The 18,065-nt window shown below is 51.8% G+C and overlaps 1 protein-coding gene across 15 annotated transcripts in view; it reads left to right on the top strand.

Moving 5' to 3' along the window:
• The window catches only part of CD177 (CD177 molecule), an 84,655-nt gene extending 67,887 nt beyond the window's left edge, over positions 1 to 16,768 (top strand). For 14 of the 15 annotated variants that reach the window (XM_074386284.1, XM_074386286.1, XM_074386285.1 and 11 more), the window contains 9 exons: positions 4,624 to 4,705; positions 4,800 to 4,940; positions 5,138 to 5,323; positions 6,555 to 6,674; positions 6,863 to 7,015; positions 11,842 to 11,982; positions 13,302 to 13,487; positions 13,602 to 13,736; positions 14,061 to 16,768. In XM_074386284.1, coding sequence (XP_074242385.1) covers positions 4,624 to 4,705; positions 4,800 to 4,940; positions 5,138 to 5,323; positions 6,555 to 6,674; positions 6,863 to 7,015; positions 11,842 to 11,982; positions 13,302 to 13,487; positions 13,602 to 13,736; positions 14,061 to 14,293 — 1,377 coding nt within the window. In that variant the 3' untranslated portion in view covers positions 14,294 to 16,768. Of the gene's footprint in view, positions 1 to 4,588; positions 4,706 to 4,799; positions 4,941 to 5,137; positions 5,324 to 6,554; positions 6,675 to 6,862; positions 7,016 to 11,841; positions 11,983 to 13,301; positions 13,488 to 13,601; positions 13,737 to 14,060 lie in introns of all 15 variants that reach the window. The other variant, XM_074386298.1, reaches the window with a different exon arrangement.
• Positions 16,769 to 18,065: the final 1,297 nt, after the last annotated feature.

Below are 18,065 nucleotides of genomic sequence, written 5' to 3' on the forward strand. Positions count from 1 at the left end.
TCAGATTGGCTTCCAAGGTGTTCATCTAATCTGTGGTGCCACCGGCACTCAAGGATATGGGTGCACAGCAATGCCAGCCTCGTATTTCAATCTTTTTACTCATTTTTGCTCCTCTGGTCAGTACACAAAGGCCTATAAAAATCTTTTATTTTTGAGATGTAGTCTCACTGTATTGCCCAGACTGGAGTACAATGGCACAATCTTGGCTTACTGCAACCTCCGCCTCCCGGGTTCAAGCCATTCTCCTGCCTCAGCCTCCCAAGCAGCTGGGACCATAGGCATGCACCACCACGCCCAGCTAATTTTTGTATTTTTAGTAGAGACAGGGTTTCACCAACTTGGTCAGGCTGGTCTCAAACTCCTGACCTCAAGTGATTCATCCGCCTTTGCCTCCCAAAGTACTGGGATTACAGGCTGGAGCCACCGCTCCCGGCAAGAAAAACACTTTCTAGCTGCGTGTGCTAAAAATGCTAGCAGCTATATTAGATACATCATCAAATTAAATGTTCATAGTTAATGTAATAGGTGGCTGTTTCTCGCTTGCCTCATGACATTTTATTTCATGGAGTATGGGTTGGGGGAAGGCATACTGTAGTTTCCTCAGACATCTGGGGACTATGGCTTCCGTGCTCACTGTAGGAGACTGGTCAAGGCGGTAGGAGAAACTGTAGGGAAAGGAGCAGGTTTTCTGAAAGGTGGAGTTGGGAATGGTGGTCTCTGACTAGGAAGTCACCACCTAGCAACTGAACATCGTCCCTATACCCTGGAAGGGGAGCACAGGTCTTTCTTTGCTGGGCAGGTATTTCTACCACACTGTGTGGTCTTAGGCAGCTGTTGAGCTCCTCTGGGGCTCAGTTTCTTCACCAATAAAATTGGGCAATGAATGGGATCTCTCTTTCTCAAAGAACTAAAAATAGACCTATGATTTGATCCAGCAATCCCACTACTGGAAATATACCCAAAGGCAAAGAGATTGTTTTATCAAAAGATAGCTGCACTTACATGTTTATCACAGCACTATCCACAATGGCAAAGCCATGGGATCCACCGAAATATGCACTGGCAGACTGGATAAAGAAAACGTGGTACACGTGCACCACAGAATCCTATGCAGCCATAAAAATCAAATCAAATCATGGTTTTTTGCAGCAACATGGATGCAGCTGGAGGTCATAATCCTAAGTGAATTAATACAGAAACAGAAAATCAACACTATATGTTTCACTTTCAAGTGGGAGCTAAAGCTTAGATACTCACTGACATAAAAATGGGAATAATAGATACAGGGAACTCCCAAAGGCAGGAGGGAAGCAGAAGGCAAGAGCTGAAAACCTACTGTTGGGTGCTATGCTCATTATTTGAGTTTTGAGTTCAATGGAGGCCCAAACCCCAGCGTGATGCAGTATACCCATGCAATAAACCTGCGAATGGACCCCCACACCGAAGCCATAATTTAAAAACATAGAATACATTTTAAAAATAGGCTCTCTCTCGTTGTTGTGGCCATGCCTGAATGAGTGCTCAGACAATGGCCTGAAGCAGAGTCAGGGCTCATAGTGATCACCGTGTTTATGGTTTGCTGAGAACCTGCTTTGGGTGGTACAAGGCTCTTAATCCTTACTACAAACCATCAGGGGCAGGTAACCATGGTGCCGGTTAACAGAACACAAGGAAGTTCAGAGAGGAGAGTGAATGGCCAAAGTCCACACAGAAGTGTTGAGCTTCTGAGCTCAAGCATCCACCCACCTCGGCTCCATCCATGTTCCTACCAAGGACATGATCTCATTCCTTTTATGGCTGCGTAGTATTTCATGGCATATATGTACCACATTCTCTTTATCCAGTCTGCCATTGATGGGCATTTCAGTTGATTCCATGTCTTTGCTATTGTGCATAGTGCTGCAATGAACATACACGTTCATGTGTTTTTATAATAGAATGAGTTATATTTATTTGGGTATATACCCAGTAATGGGATTGCTGGGTCGAGTAGTAATTCTGTTTTTAGGTCTTTGAGGAATCATCACACTGTCTTCCACAATGGATGAACTAATTTACACTCCCACCAGCAGTGTCTAATAGTTCCCTTTTCTCTGCAATCTTGCCAGCATGAGTTCCTTTTTAACTTTTTATTTATTTATTTATTTGAGACAGAGTCTCACTCTGTCACCCAGGCTGGAGTGCAGTGGTGCAATCTCGGCTCACTGCAACCTCCACCTCCCAGGTTCAAGCAATTCTGCTTCAGCCTCTCAAGTAGCTGGGATTACAGGAGCCTACCACCACACCTGGCTATTTTTTTTGTTTTTGTTTTTGTTTTTTAGTAGAGAGAGGGTTTCACCATGTTGGCCAGTTTGGTTTCGAACTTGACTTTTTAATAATAGTCATTCTGACTGGTGTTAGGCTGTATTTCATTGTGGGTTTGATATGTATTTCTGTAATGATCAGTGATGTTGAGCTTTTTTTCACATGATTTTTGGCCACATGTATGTGAAAGTGACACATTTAATTGAGTACCTATGACCCTGTTTGCCCACCTTTCCCTTCCCTCTTCCATCAAGGACACTGCTTCAAGTTACGCACAATTCCAGGGTACCATTCACACTGTGACAACATGAATTGCTGGGGAGGGGGCAAGATTTCTACAGTGCACAACCTGTACAAATGGAGTGAGGGCTCTGCTGTTGTCTTCCCCTTTTCATTCATTCATTCATTCATTCAAGAAATATTTATTGAGGTTGGGACTTGGTGGCTCATGCCTATACTTCCAGCACTTTGAGGGCCAAGGGTGGAGGATAACAGAAGCCCAGGAGTTCAAGACTAGCCTGGGCAACATAGTGAGACCCTGTCTCTACAAAAAATACAAAAATTAGCCAGGCATGATGGTGTGTACCTGTAGTTCCAGTTACTTGGGAGGCTGAGGTGGGAGGATTGCTTGAGTCCAGGAGATGGAGGCTGTAGTGAGCTGCAGTGAACTATGATTGCACCACTGCACTCCAGCCTAGGTGACAGAGTGAGACTCTGTTTCTAAAAAAAAAAAAATTCTCTGCCTTGTAGGTGATGGAGACATAGCAGGAGATGAGACAAACACGTCCCTGCCTGTGTGGCAAATATTAAACTTGCAAACACAAATAAAGACAAAATGTATAGATAGGTCAGAAATAAGCATATAATTGCAAGTCACATTCATTTCTCTTTCTCTGCTATTCCTGCTCTTGCCTTCCCTCTTCTGTTTCTCCTCTCTCCGTCACAGACACCTCCCCGCAACTTCCCTCTGCGGTCACTGACAGATACCCCTGATTCCTTCCTGTCTTCCTCCTCTCCAGTGTGTTAGAGATGATTTGTACAGGTCTGGAAAGGCCAATGGTTTCATAGCTAGGGATTTTATCAACCCTGATGGTAACCTGTTGCTTAAAATTAGACATGCTGTGAGTATTTGAGTATTTACACCACAGAAATAGGCAACACTATGAGGTGGGCTTTTTTTTTTTTTTTTTTTTTTTTTTTTTTGAGATGGAGTGCAGTGGCATGATCTTGGCTCACAGCAACCACCACCTCCCGGGTTCAAGTGATTCTCCTACCTCAGCCTCCCGAGTAGCTGGGACTACAGGCATGCGCCACCACACCCAGCTAATTTTTGTATTTTTAGTAGAGATGGGGTTTTACCATGTTGGCCAGGCTGGTCTCAATTCCTTGACCTCATGTTCCTCCCAAAGTGCTGGGATTACAGGCTTCAGCCACCATACCCAGCCACAAAATTTGTTTTTTGAGCATACCTCTGCCCTTCCACATCCACTTCCAGCAAATACAATTCGCATTTTCCAAATACACCATAACTCTTTCATAGACACTCAGTCTCCACTCCGCCTCCGACTAAGTCTTTCCTGGTGGTAGGGAATTGGGGACTTGGGTCCTATGTTGTACTGTGAGAGTAGAGAATAGAAGAGACAGCATGAGAGAAAGGCATGAAACAGGGAATCAAAAGAAAAGCAATATAGGAAGGAAAGAGAAAGAACAGAGAAGTCAGAAGCCAGCAGAGGGTAGAAACTAGGCAGGAAGACATGGGGACAAGCCGATGCCCTCTGCACAACGTCCCCACAAATGGGGTTGAGCCATTTCCCCAGCTGGGGTACAGGGGTGGCCAGGGAGCCCATGAGAAATCAGGAAACTGCCTTCCCAAACTACTGCAGAAACTGGGTGGGGGTGGGAATCCACATAACTGGGCTCAGGAGGAAAGAGGGCTGGGAGTCTGAACCAGGAGGGCCCTAGGGTCAAGATTCCACAGTTTCTAACTGTGGAGGACCTGGAGGCCTGGACTCCTGGGTCTGAGGGAGGAGGGGCTGGGGTCCCGGACTCCTGGGTCTAAGGAAGGAGGGGCTGGGGCCTCTGGGCTCCTGGGTCTGAGGGAGGAGGGGCTGGGGGCCCGGATGCCTGGGTCTGAGGGAGGAGGGGCTGGGGGCCTGGACCCGAGGTTCTGAAGAAGAAAGGGGCTCTCTGATAGGCCACTGGGTCAGTTGAGACTCAGGGTGGGGCCCAGGCTTCCATTTAAAAGGTCCTCCCCTCTCCCCCTTTCCTGGGCTGGCTACTTAAGAGCTGGTATAAAGGACTTGTTTCCTGGTGAAAAAGCAAGAAGACGGTGCCGGCCACAGACGAGTCATGAGTCCGGTCTTCCTGCTGGTCCTTGTGGGGGTTACCTTCCCACTGCCAGGTGAGTGATGACCCTAGCCTGGAGGGGACTTTCCTGGAGGCTACGCACGGGAACCCGCAACCGTGCCGAGATGGATTTGCTCTCTCCACTCCAGGAGTGCAGGCGCTGGTCTGCCAGCTGGGGACGATTGAGCGTGTTTGGAATGTATCCGACCTGCCCCTGCGTTGGACCCCTAAGGAGACCATCTGCCCCAGCGGCTGGGGGTGCCAGGACACGCTGGTGTTGATAGAGAGCGGTGAGGAGGCCCCGCCCTGCCCGCTCAGCCCCTCGAAACCTGTGCTGGGACTCGGGAGCCACCTCCCCGGGAGGAGCGACTCCTCGGGTCCCGGTGATCCCTTTCCAGCCTCTCAGCCTACGCCACGTTGCAGCGTCTCCCTCCAGGACCCCGGAGGCCTGACCTCCATCCTCGCTTGCTTCCCTCTCTCGGTCCAGGACCCCACGTGAACATGGTGCTCTCCAAGGGCTGCACTCAGGCCGGGGACCAGGAGCCCCGCGTTACGGAGCACCGGATGGGCCCCGGCCTCTCCGTGATCTCCTACACCCACGTGTGCCGCCAGGATGACCACTGCAACGACCTGGTCACCTCTGCCCCGCTCTGGGCCCCACCGCCGCCAGCAGGTACCTGCGGGAGGACAGGGAGGGGCTGCCAGGAGGGGGTCGGCTGAGCACAGAGGGCCGGTTATAGAGTCCCTCCCGCTCCGGGCTCGTTCCAGGCCTCCGCTGACTGCTCCCTGGCCGCCACCCTACACCTCGCCTTCCTCTCCATTCCTCCCCACTCCCTCCTGATCCTTCCACCCACCTGTTCCACCCAGGACTCCTCGCACCCCTCCTCTGCTAAGAGCAAACAGGTGATTTCTGATTTGAAGTCACCATTAACTGGGTCATCCTGGCTGCTGCTTTTTTTCTTCTTGTATTCTGTTGTGTTTGGTTCAACAAGATCTCATATAGGTTTCTTGCATTTCCTCTTCCTAAGGGAGATTGACCTGTAACTTTATAGTTTCCTTGGCTGGTGTTCTAAAGAGTCTGGGTAGATGTTTTGCGCTTCTTTTATTGGAACGGCTTGTGAACTCAGAAGTTTCCTGTTCTTAGAGGTTTAGCGGCTCTTAGAGGTGAAGCCACTGGCTCGTTCCAGGGTACTCACTGGCTCCACGACCAAAGTCTGCTTCTGTGTCTCCCCTCAGAAGGCCAGATTTGTTGAAAGGTTCAGGCTTGACCATGTCTGAGTCTCGGTCTGGCCTCAGCAGGCCCCCTCCTCCACCCTGCCTACCCCACTTGCCCCCCAAGGCCTCCCCCCAACCTTTTTTTTTTTTTTGAGGCAGAGTCTGGCTCTGTCACCCAGGCTGGAATGCAGTGGTGCAATCTCAGCTCACTGCAACCTCTGCCTCTTGGGTTCAAGTGATTCTCCTGCCTCAGCCTCCCGAGTAGCTGGGACTACAGGCATGTGCCACCACACCCCACTAATTTTTTTCGTATTTTTAGTAGAGACAGGGTTTCACCATGTTGGCCGGGCTGGTCTTAAACCCCAGACCTTGTGATCTGCCTGCCTTGGCCTCCCAAAGTGCTGGGATTATAGGCATGAGCCACCAAGCCCAGCCGCCCTCCAAGACCGCTTTCTGTACCCAGCCCCAGGTGCCTTATCCAGACCTCCTGTTCTCTCTCCCCTCCTCTTTCATGGGTTACACTTCTTTATTTTCCCACAGCCAGATCCCATGAGGGGAGCAGCAGAAAGGCCCTTTGGGAAGACCAAGCAGGTTGACTCTTGAGGCCAGCAAAAGTGGGTGCAGAGAAGGTATCTGATCACATCCGGGGCCCCCTCAGTGCCCCCTCACTCTGTCTGTCACTTCCCCAGACCCAGGGTCCTTGAGGTGCCCAGTCTGCTTGTCTCCAGAAGTCTGTCTGGAGAGTACAGAAGAGATCTGCCCCAGAGGAAGCACAGACTGCTATGATGGACTCCTCAGGTTCACGGGAGGTAAGCCTGGCACATCAGGGCCCTGCAGGGACTGAGATCTTAGTCTCTGGGGAGCAAGGGTGAGCTGAGGCATGGCATGAGACCCAGAGGAGGGTGAGCCTGGCTTCCTGGAGCTATGCCTGCCTCTGAGGGTTGGGTGGTCCTCAGGACAGCATCAGAGACTCTCCCTCTCTCCCAACTTTCTGCAGGGGGCATCTCCTCCAATCTGAGAGTCCAGGGATGCATGACCCAGCCAGGCTGCAACCTGCTCAATGGGACCCGGGAAGTTGGGCCCGTGAGTATGACTGAGACCTGCGGTCCCATGCAGCATCAAGAGCCACAGCACCAAAGCCCGGAGAGAGGTGAGGGTGCAGGGCGGACTGCTTGCACATGGCTTTAGGCAACAGTGAGTGCTGGGGCCCCTGCTGGCTCTCATGCTGCTGGGGATGCTGGGCTCCTTCCGTTTCTGTGTCTCCACACTCCTGGCCTTGGGTAACCCTAGGTCTCCCACTTCCCTAGGCCACCCTAGCCTCTCCAACACTCTCAGCAACCCCGCTCCCACCTGTGGTGCTGGAGTGCCCAGGCAGCCTTGCCTGCACAGGAGAGAACATCAGAGAGAAAATCAAGGGTGCTTCAGTTGTGACAGAGAAAGCAAGAGTTAAACGAGGACACTGAGAGGGTCCCCGCTTACCCATTTAGCTGCTTCCCTGGAAGAGAGTGCCAGGGAATTTCTCCATAAGAAGGGCTCCAAGGTGGCCAGGTGCGGTGGTCACGCCTGTAATCCCAGCACTTTGGGAGGCTGAGGTAGGCGGATCACAAGGTCAGGAGTTGGAGACTAACCTGACCAACATAGTGAAACTCTGTCTCTACTAAAAATACAAAAATTAGCCAGGCGTAGTGGCGTGTGCCTGTAATCCCACCTACTCAGGAGGCTGAGGCAGGAGAATCGCTTGAACCCGGGAGGCGGAGGTTGCAGTGAGCCAAGATCGCACCATTGCACTCCAGCCTGGGCAACAAGAGTGAAACTCTGTCTCAGAAAAAAAAAAAAGAAAAGAAGGAAGTGCTCCAAGGCAACGGGAAGCCAGGGTGGGGAAGCGGAGTTCTTACAGGAATCACAGCTTCCCTCCTAAAAGCAAAGTCTCCCCTGCCCGCGCCTCGGTGTCCTTGTCTGCCCACACCACGCTAGAGTTGTGTGAGTTCTGCACACCTTTCTCTGTGCATTTGCTCTTTCTCTCTGGCTAGGCTGGGAGCCCGAGGCCAGGGGCTTGGTGTTTCTGGCACCAGGGTTTCCAGCCTGGGGTAGCTCAGGGGCCAGCTCAGGAAGGGTACCAGGAGGTGTTTGCTCAAGTGAGGGCACGCAGCGCTCCCATGGAGTTCCCCAGTGAGTCAGACCCTGTCTTTACCTGAAGGGCCTCTGGGACCAGGAGGGGGAGGTGCCACAGACACAGATGGTCACAGCTTGAGGTGATCAGGGCTGTGGCAAATGGGTATGTGGGGCCTGGAGCAGCTCAGAGGAGGAAGATGCTGATGTCATGGGGGATAGAGAGTTAAGGAGGGCTTCACAGAGGAGGTGGCCTGTGAACTGTGTGTTAAAGATGACCTGCAGTTCATTGATAGAAGAGGAAGAGGACATTGGTGGCAGAGGAAACAGTGTGTAGCATCTGCAGAGGACTGGAGGTGGCAGTGAGCCTGCTGTTTTCAAGAAGAGTCCCTCACTCCACCTGAGAAGGACTCATCGACACAAGGGGGTACAGCTGGGATTGGGGGTGATTAGAATTTTTCCAGGTGGACAGAGTGGGTATAGGGGTTAAAGAGAGAGCTGATCCAAGCCAAAGGAACAGCAGGTGTGAAACCGAGGAGGAAAGGGCCTGGTGTGCCTTTGGAATGGATACTAGTGGGGGAGGGGGAGGTAAGTGGGGAACCTGATGGTCGCTCAAGTACCTGAAAAGCCAGGCTGAGGGGTGGACCCTCTCCTGAAGGCTGGGAGCCATGGAAGATTGTGGAGCAGGGAAAAGCAGGGTCTGAGACATGTTCCTTTCCTTTCGACTGATGCTGGTGTTAGGGTCTGGCCCTGCTCTCTGGGATCAGGTGACACTGATAATCCAGAAGTTACTTCAGAAACAAATCAGACACAACACATGCCACACACACAGCCCATCATAAGCACAGCAGACACCAGTGCATCATCACACCATGCCACATACACACCACACATCACACACCACACACGCTCCCCATGTCCCTGACGTACCACACATGGAATACAATTTGCACACAAAGCACACAACACACTTAACACACACAAATGCATCACACAATTGCACAATTACTACATGTACATGTAGTGTGTATGCCACGTCCACACTATATGCCAGGCACCACACATACGTACTCCCCGTCAATATATCTCACATGCAATAACATACACACAACCCAATCCACACAACACACATGGCATGCCACACACACCACACGCAAACAAAACACAAATACAGAGAACACACACCATGCCAAACACACAAATGTTGGACATACATGCTTGGTGCCACAAAGAAAAATTTGCACTGAGACAAAGCATCTTTTAGCAACGCAATTTTTACTTTCTGGACTGCAGGAAGGGTACCCTTGCTGGTCATTATACCATGAGAGTACAATGAACAAAGGAAAACACACAGATTTAACCCTTATGCATTCGGGGTGGTCCTTACTGCCGTGTCTGACCTATACTGGCTGGAGCCAGACCTCACCATCTAAACTAAAACCCATTGGCTAACAACTTAAAACATTCTAAACAGGTAAAAGCAATGGAGAGCTGGGACATGCCTGTGAGCACATCCAGCACAGATATCTTGGTTAAAGTACAAGAATACAGAATGTACTACGTGCCTGTAAGCATGGCATGTCTAACAGCTACATAGGGCTTAACAAAGAATTAGCACACTTATTCTTTAACCAGAAAGGAAACCTTAAAAAGGAACTTTTCTACTTCCCACACAACAAACACATACCACATACATCACACACGGTATGTCTGCACATGCACACGCCACACACACCATGAACACACCACACACTCCATACAACCACATCCCTCACACATATGCTACACACTCATACCACACACCCCTGTACACATCATGCATGTACCCCCACCCCCCATGCACACACACTACACAAACACACACACCCCACATGAAACACAGCTATTATGCCACAAATCAATGCTCTTAATAGAGCTCCCTATTTATTCTGCTTTCAACACCAGAGCCAGATGTTGGAGGCTGCTTTGCCTTCCCTGGTGAAATGCAGTCCAGCAGTTTAGCAGACACAAGACCAGGCATCAGACACTAGGGGAATAACAAGATGTTGGGGACCAAGTGCGGGAGAGGAGAGGCTCTGGGGTGATGGAACTGCATATGAGAAGCACAGAAGTGGGAGGGCTGGGTGCAGGGACACAGGTCACTCAAAGGGCCATGGCAGCAGCCCCTTGTGAAGAACCAAGGGTCCCCAGGATGCATAAGGCCTTGGCTTCCCCTAGAGGCGATGGGCAGGGGTCCCAGTGAGAGAGCAGAGCAGAGTCCCTGTCTGAATCAGGGACACGTGGGTCCCAGGCCCCACTCAGCCGCTGAAACCACTTTCCAGCCTCAGCTTTGCCTGAGGATCCCAAGTCTCCACATCTCATGGAGCCTCTTTCCCTGGATTTGGGGAAGAGGAAGGGATGGTTGCAGACACCGGGTGGAAGCAGATGCAAAGGCCCTGAGGCGGCTGGGTGCCTGCCAGAAGCGTGTGTGCAGAGCATCGTGGTGGAGAGAGTGGAGCTGGACACCTGTGCAGAGTGGGGAGGCAGCTGCATCTCATCAGGCCTCCCAGGCCATTGGAAGGGCTTAGAATTGTATTCTCCAGAATGGGGACCTCCTGGAGTCTTTGGAGCAGAGGAGTCACAGGAACTGACCTAGGTTTACCTAGCCTCCCTCTGCCTGCTGGGTGGAGAAGGGAGCGAGAGGAAGAGTGGCGGGCGGGCACAGGGAGAGCCTCAGGAGGTCGGTGTGGCCGAGGGGGCTTGGCCCCGATGGAAGCAGAGGAGGTGGTGACATGGGGTTGGGTTCTGAAGATTTTATGTCCCTCAAGCCAGCAAGATTTCCTGAGGGACACAATGGGAAGGAACCAGAGTGGTCAAAGACAACACCAGTGTTTTCAGGAAGACCAGCACAAATCAAGGTGGTGGGTGATGAGGCGGGGAGAGAAGGGTGGGAGAAGGGAGCGGGAGCTGTGATTCTGGTTTCGTCATCCATGAAGTATGCAAATGAGCAGCCCTCCTGGGCAATATCTTCTCTGCAGTTCGAACGTGCTGGTAGAAGCTGGGGGCTCAGTCTAGGAGTTCCTGCGTCATGGGACCCATCCCCGCTGCTCTGTGATGGCCATGAGGGAAGGTGGGGGCCACACACTAGAGCCCTGAGGGCCTCCGGGCCAAGGTAGCCGAGGGTGGTCATCAGTACATCTCCCTCCTGCCCTCAACACTGACCCTGAGGGTCCAGAGTCCCTGGGTTCCCAGCCCACCTCTGCCACTCACAAGCTGTGTGGTATGGGCAACTACTGAGCAACGCTGCCTCTGTTTCCCTTGTTGCAAATGAGGGTGCCGTTGTGATCACACCACCTACTGTGGGGGTACTGTAGGGAAATGAGGCATCCCAGATGAGCTGAGCTCCCTGGGACCTTAGATAGGTGGGTCTGTGGGAAGCAATGACGTCAGCCAGGCGCAGAGGCAGTGCTCAGCCCACCTGGGCATCTGCATCTTTTGTTTGGACCATAGAGTTTTGCAGCTGAAAGAGATGAGAAAGGTTTCAGGTTCTGAACTTACTATTGCAATGAGGACCTTAAAGCTCAGATGGGGAAGCAGAGATGGGCAGAGGAAAAGGAAGAGCTTCCATGGCTCTCACACCTGAAGCCAGGAATGGCCATTCCCACAGGTGGGAGAGGACGTCCCTGCAGGTGTTCAAGCAGAAGCAGGGGGAACAATGCAGGTGGGGTTTGGACTCCCAAGTCCCTTCTGAATCTGTGCTTGAGGAACTCCGTGGTCAGGTCATCTGGAGTGTGACTCAACAGCATGGTCATCTTCCCCAGCCCAGGACCTGGATGACAGACATGGTGGATTCCTGGCTTACACAGACCCTGGTTTTCCTCTCCCCAGATTTTCTGATCTGCTATCGGGGCCTCACCATCCAGGCGAGGGAGAACTTGAGCCAAGTACCCACTGAATGGACCGCAGCTACCACGGAGACTTGTGAGGCTGGGCAGGTGTGCCAGGAGACGCTGCTGCTGGTAGATGTAGGTGCGTAGCCTGATGTAGAAGATGAACAACTGTCCCAAGTCCCCAGCAGCTCCCTCTACCCCGCTGGATCCTTTCCCCGGAATTTCCTGCTCAGCTCTCTTCACATCTGCTCTTGTTACCCAGGCTGGAGTGCAATGGCACGATCTCAGCTCACTGCAACCTCCGCCTCCCAGGTTCAAGCGATGCCTCAGCCTCCCGAGTAGCTAGGATTACAGGAATGCGCCACCACAGCTGGCTAATTTTGTATTTTTAGTAGAGATAAGGTTTTGCCCTATTGGTCAGTCTGGTCTCCATCTCCTGACCTCGTGATCCACCCACCTCAGCCTCCCAAAGTGTTGGGATTACAGGCGTGAGCCACTGCCCCTGGCTCACATCTGCAATTTTCAATCCAACTCTTTTTCTCTCTGCATCTTGGGTTCCTCTTATGAAAAGTGGGCGTGAAGCAATGACAATGACAGTGTCTACCTTTCTGGGTAGGGGTGACGATGTATGCAGTAATCCCTGCCCAGGGCAGAGAACTGTGCTGGCACTAAGGAATCTCAGTGGCTTCATACATTCCGGAGATGTTTATCCAGCACTTGCTGCAGGCGCTGCAGATCCAATGCCATCTGTATTCCTACAGCTTTATATGCCTTGAGAAACGGGAAACAGACAAACAAAAAGGAGCGAAGTGTGGGGATGTGGATCCAAGCTCCGGAGAGAAGTCTGGCAAGGAAAGGGAGATAGGAAAAGGGAGGTGAAGGCTGCAATTTTTTTTTTTTTTTGAGACGCAGTCTCACCCTGTCACCCAGGATGGAGTTCTTTCACATGATCTTGGCTCACTGCAACCTCCACTTTCAGGTTTCAAAGGATTCTCCTGATTCAGCTTCTCGAGTAGTTGGGATTACAGGCGTGTGCCACCACACCTGGTTAAGTTTAGTAATTTTAGTAGAGATGGGGTTTCACCATGTTGGCCAGGCTGGTCTTGAACTCCTGACCTCATGATCCGCTTGCCTCAGCTTCCTAAAGTGCTGGGATTACAGGCATGAGTCACTGCACTCAGCCTGAGGGCGGCCATTTTAAAATGAGTGCTCAGGAGAGACTCACGGAGAAGGTGACATTTGGGAGAGAACTGGGCAGAGGCAGAGCTTTGGGGAGGGCCTAGGCCCCAGCCTCCATCTTTGCCCCGTGCTAAATATGACCCATGCAGTTGTGAACAGGGTATCTGCATTCACCCTCTGCTGGGGAGGTATTGTGGAGGGCAGGGAGTCCAGCTCCAGAGCCCCTGCTGCCCCGGGAGCCACTGGGTCCCCCAGCCCAGGTTTCCCTCTCACCCTCAGGACTCACATCAACCCTGGTGGGGAGCAAACGCTGCAGCACTGCTGGGGCTAAGGATTCCCAGAAGACCTCCATCCACTCACGCCGTCCTGGGGTGCTCGTGGCCTCCTATTCCCACTTCTGCACCTCCAACCTGTGCAATGGAGCCGACAGCAGCAGCGTCCTGCTGAACTCTCTCCCTCCTCAAGGTATGGCATCCAGGGCCGTGGGGAGGCAAGGCCCAGACGCGCAGACACTCGGGCCCAAGGTGGGTGGCTGCTCTGAGTGCAGACAGGCACTCCCACCTTCCCTCTGCTCCCCAGCTGCCCCTGTCCCAGGAGACCGGCAGTGTCCTACCTGTGTACAGTCCTTGGGAACCTGCTCATCTCACTCCCCCAAAATGACCTGCCCTAGGGGCGCTGATCATTGTTACGATGGGTACATTCGTCTCTCAGGAGGTCAGTGCTGCAAGTGGCGCCACAGGGATGAAGGCACTGGGGGCTCTGGGCTCCTGGGTCTGAGGGAGGAGGGGCTGGGGGCCTGGACTCCTGGGTCTGAGGGAGGAGGGGCTGGGGGCCTGGGGGCCTGGACTCCTGGGTCTGAGGGAGGAGGGGCTGGGGGCCTGGGGGCCTGGGCTCCTGGGTCTGAGGGAGGAGGGGCTGGGGGCCTGGGGGCCTGGGCTCCTGGGTCTGAGGGAGGAGGGGCTGAGCCTGGACTCCTGGGTTTATGAATTTGGCTGGGCTGTAGTTTGTGTCGTTTCTGACTTGGTCTTCTCCCTCTAGGTGGGTTGACCACTACAATGAGCATTCAGGGCTGTGTGGCCCAACCTTTCGGCTCCTTGTTGAACCACATCAGGCAAATCGGGGTCTTCTCTGTGCGTGAGAAGATCGATGAGCAGTTTCCTATCAATAAGCCCCAGGAAGGTGGGGCGGGGGCCCTGGAGTCTCTCACATGGGGGCTGGGGCTGGCACTGGCCCTGGCGCTGTGGTGGGGGACGCTTTGTCCTTCCTGCTAACTTCATTTTCCCTACGATTCTTCACCCCGCTGACCACCATACCCAACCGTCCTTCTGACCTCATACCCTCATGGCCTTGGACACCAAATTATTTTCCCAGCCTGTCCATGGATTATCTTCCCCCCACACAACCATTCACGTCTGCTCACCTAATAAAGACCCTGGGGAGGACCCGGAGCAGCTGGACTTGCCCTATGGGAGAGGGGAGTGGCTGTGTGTATCTGTTAATAAAGACCCTGTCCTTCTCCCAGTGCTGGGATCTCTCCATGTGAGGGACAGCAAGACACCCAATGATCTAGCATGGGGGAGGAGAGGAACCTGATGAGAAAACCACCATTCAAGGCCTGTTCTTTATTGGTCTGGTTCACGTCTCTAAACCAGCTTGGATGGTAGCAGAGCCTTCAGGGTGCTCCAGCCAAGTGTATTTGGACATCACCATGACCAGGGAGGGCAGGATACCCGGAGAGGGGCCCTGCCACAAGCAGGGGGCTCACCCCATCTGAGCAGCTGCAGGAGAGGTTAGTGCAGTCGTGCCTTGCTTCACAATGGGGATGTGTTGTGAGAAATGTGTCGTCAGGTGATTTATCGCCATAGGGACATCATAAGGCGCACTTACGCAAACCCGGATGGTACTGCCATGTAACCCAAATCTTGATTCTTATGGGGAGTGAGTCTTGGATGGTCTTAGAGTCCAGGGAAGGCCATTTGGAACCCTCAGTGTGTACATATCCCTGTGAGGACAAAGCTCAGTCCCCTCCAGGGTGGGGCGTGTCCTGTGTGGCCAGCCTGCCTGCAGTGGCTGCACAGTCCTGCTGCAAAATGACGCCTTCCAGGGGCTTAGTCCCAGGATCTGCCTACCCCGGGCAGGGCTGGGTACAGGTCAGTCCTGGGAGACTCGGCTCACCTGTGGTAAGGTCCATGGCCGCCCTCCCTGTCCATGTGGCCATCTGCACCTGGATGCCCTGAATAAACACTGAGGGACAGAGGCTGCCTGACACTGTCCACCAAACACCAAGAAACTCATCGTCACAGGACTTGCTCTGAGCTTAAGGGTGGGGACGGCAAAGCTCACACCTTGTGCCCATCCCCAGAGGAGCACCTGTGTCTACCCCTGCCTCAATTTTACTTATATTCTCTTCAAGTCCTTGACTATGTCGCCCACTCTGGGTTCATTCAGTGGACCCAAGTCCATCCCTCATTGCAGAAACCCTGAGGTTCTGCCCTCCTGAAGGATTTCCCTATATCACTCCTCAGGGCCACCTGAAATGGGCACTAGGGCAGCTACTGTCTATTTCTGCCGGATGCCAGCTCACCATGAGAACCCATCCATAAGCCTGGTCTGCCCTTTCCTCCTCTGTACAAGGTCACAGCATTTCCCAGGAGCTCACAGATGTGGTAGAGAAAGGGGCAGGAGGAGAGCTGCCCTGGGAGCCACGGGAGCCTGAGACACTTGCTGGCCTTGGATCTGCTCAATCCTGACGCCATACTCAGCAGCTCCGTGGATGCTGGAGGCTGCTCTGCATGCCCCAGGTTATAGTTTGATAGCTCAGCACCAGGACCTGAACTTGATTGCACTGGACCCAGATAGAAGCCAAGAGCTGCTTTCCAAATGAAGTTACCTGCAGGAGGAGGCGTGGAATTTCTCTAGAACCTGCATTTCTGCACTGTGAATCTTTTGGAGCTTGTGAAAAGCTCCATAAAATAATGCACTGGATTTGAAACATACATGCTCTTACATTGTTAATTTCTAAGTATACTCGTCCAGGAGATACTGAGAATCATATTTTGCAATTTCAACTGGAGTAATTTACTGGGAAGCACTGTGGTTCATTTCTTTTTCTTTTCTTTCTCTTTTTTGAGACAGTCTCACTGTGTCACCCAGGTTGGAATGCAGTGGCACCATCTCAGCTCAATGCAACCTCTGCCTCTTGGGTTCAAGCAATTCTTCTGCCTCAGCCTCCCAAGTAGCTGGGATTACAGGCACCTGCCACCTTGACTGGCTATTTTTTGTGTGTGTTTTTGGTAGAGATGGGGTTTTGCCATGCTGGCCAGGCTGGTCTCAAGCTCCTGACCTCAAATAGTCTGCCTGCCTTGGCCTCCCAAAGTGCTGGGATTTCAGGCGTGAGCCTGTGGTTCATTTCTATTATAACTCTATTGTGGTTTAAATGGCTCGTTCCTTCATAATTTGTGGTTATTCCCTCTATCGCCTATTGCTTACTTTCTACCTCTTTGATATTTACTGCATACAAATTTATCAATCCCTGATTTTACTTCCTCAAAGCCAGCATGGGGATTAGTCAAGTCTGATTTCCTCTTACAGGAAGAAAGGTTTTTGCTCCATCATAATTGTGTAACCAGGTTACAAGCTTTTAAAAATCAATGGTAAGTAACTGGTGGAGGGTGGGGGGAGCAAACCTGGGCTACTCTGGATGAAGAAAGCATTGGAATGCAGAATTTATTTATTTACAGAGACATGAGCCAGTTTACACTCATTTAATTTCCAAATTATTCACGTGGGGTCCTAAGTCCATTTCTGCCAACAAAAAACCAACTTGAAAAGCTGTTTAAATTCTACTCGTGGGACTCAGAAAGGTACAGACGGGAAGGCAGGGGTTAAGAAAAAGAGGAGAAAAGAGAAAGAGAGGCAGAGAGCAATGAAGATGTGACCCAAATGGGAGCCAGACAACGGAGTGGAGAAAAAGTGCAGAGAGGGACAGAGCGAGACGGGGAGGTCTGCAGGTCTGAAGACCTGCCTCTCTTCTCCGGACGCTGACCCTGTTGTCTGATCGCAGACACAGACTGAGCTTTCACTGTGACCACATGCTCCTCAGGGTGACACGGTGGGGCCGCCTGCCCCCGCCAGCCTTCCACAGCCCCTCTGCATGGACCCTGACCAGCACCCTACGCATGCTCGGAGGCCTCTTATTGCGGTTAATGACTTCCTTGAGCTTCCATTCCGTCCACAGCCTCCTCCTTCTAGGTCAAACATCTTCAACGGTCTGGATAGGTTTCTTTGCTTCCATTTGTCACCTTCTACTCACTCGTCTACATCCACTTCCCTCTTCCCCTTTCTCGAACATTGCTCTTACTGTCATCAACGTCTTCCTTTATTGCTAAACCTGTCAGGAACTCTCAGGTTCATTTGACACTGAAATCCACTTCTTTTCCTGGAATAACCTCTGTGAGGTAAATACAAATTTTAAAAAATGTTTTTAGGCCTGGTACAAAAAGGGAAAGAGATCCTTTTCTTTCACGGCATTTTATATTTTATTCATTCATTCATTCATTCATTCATTCATTCATCATTCATTGTCAGAGTCCGCCTCTGTAGCCTTGAACTCCTGGGCTCAAGCAATCCTCTCCTCTCACCCTCCCAAGTAGCTGGGACCACAGGCGTATACCATAACACCTCGGTGATTTATTATTTTTTTTATGGAGATGGGATTTTTCTTTAATGCCTAAGCTGGACTTTGTGAGCATTTGTTTTGTTTTTTTTAGAAGAGGTGTGATCAAGAATCCTTTCTCTGCCCATGGAGATGTACGTTAGGCTTTCTAAAGCCTACTAAGCCTCGTACCTGCTGTACACCCCAGAACTGTTCTCCTCAAGGCTCCGGGAGCCCTCTCTTTGAAAGGCAGGTATCGGGGCAGAGAGCACCCTGTCTCCCAGTTTCTGTGTGAAGAAAGGAACCTCACTTCTGGAGGCATCTCATTCCCAGTTGCAAAACGACCTCCTGTCATAGATAAGAGAGGTTTGTTTCTCCGGTGGATAAAG

Source organism: Saimiri boliviensis, chromosome 14 (genome assembly GCF_048565385.1).
Source record: "Saimiri boliviensis isolate mSaiBol1 chromosome 14, mSaiBol1.pri, whole genome shotgun sequence".
Taxonomy (NCBI): Eukaryota; Metazoa; Chordata; class Mammalia; order Primates; family Cebidae; genus Saimiri; species Saimiri boliviensis.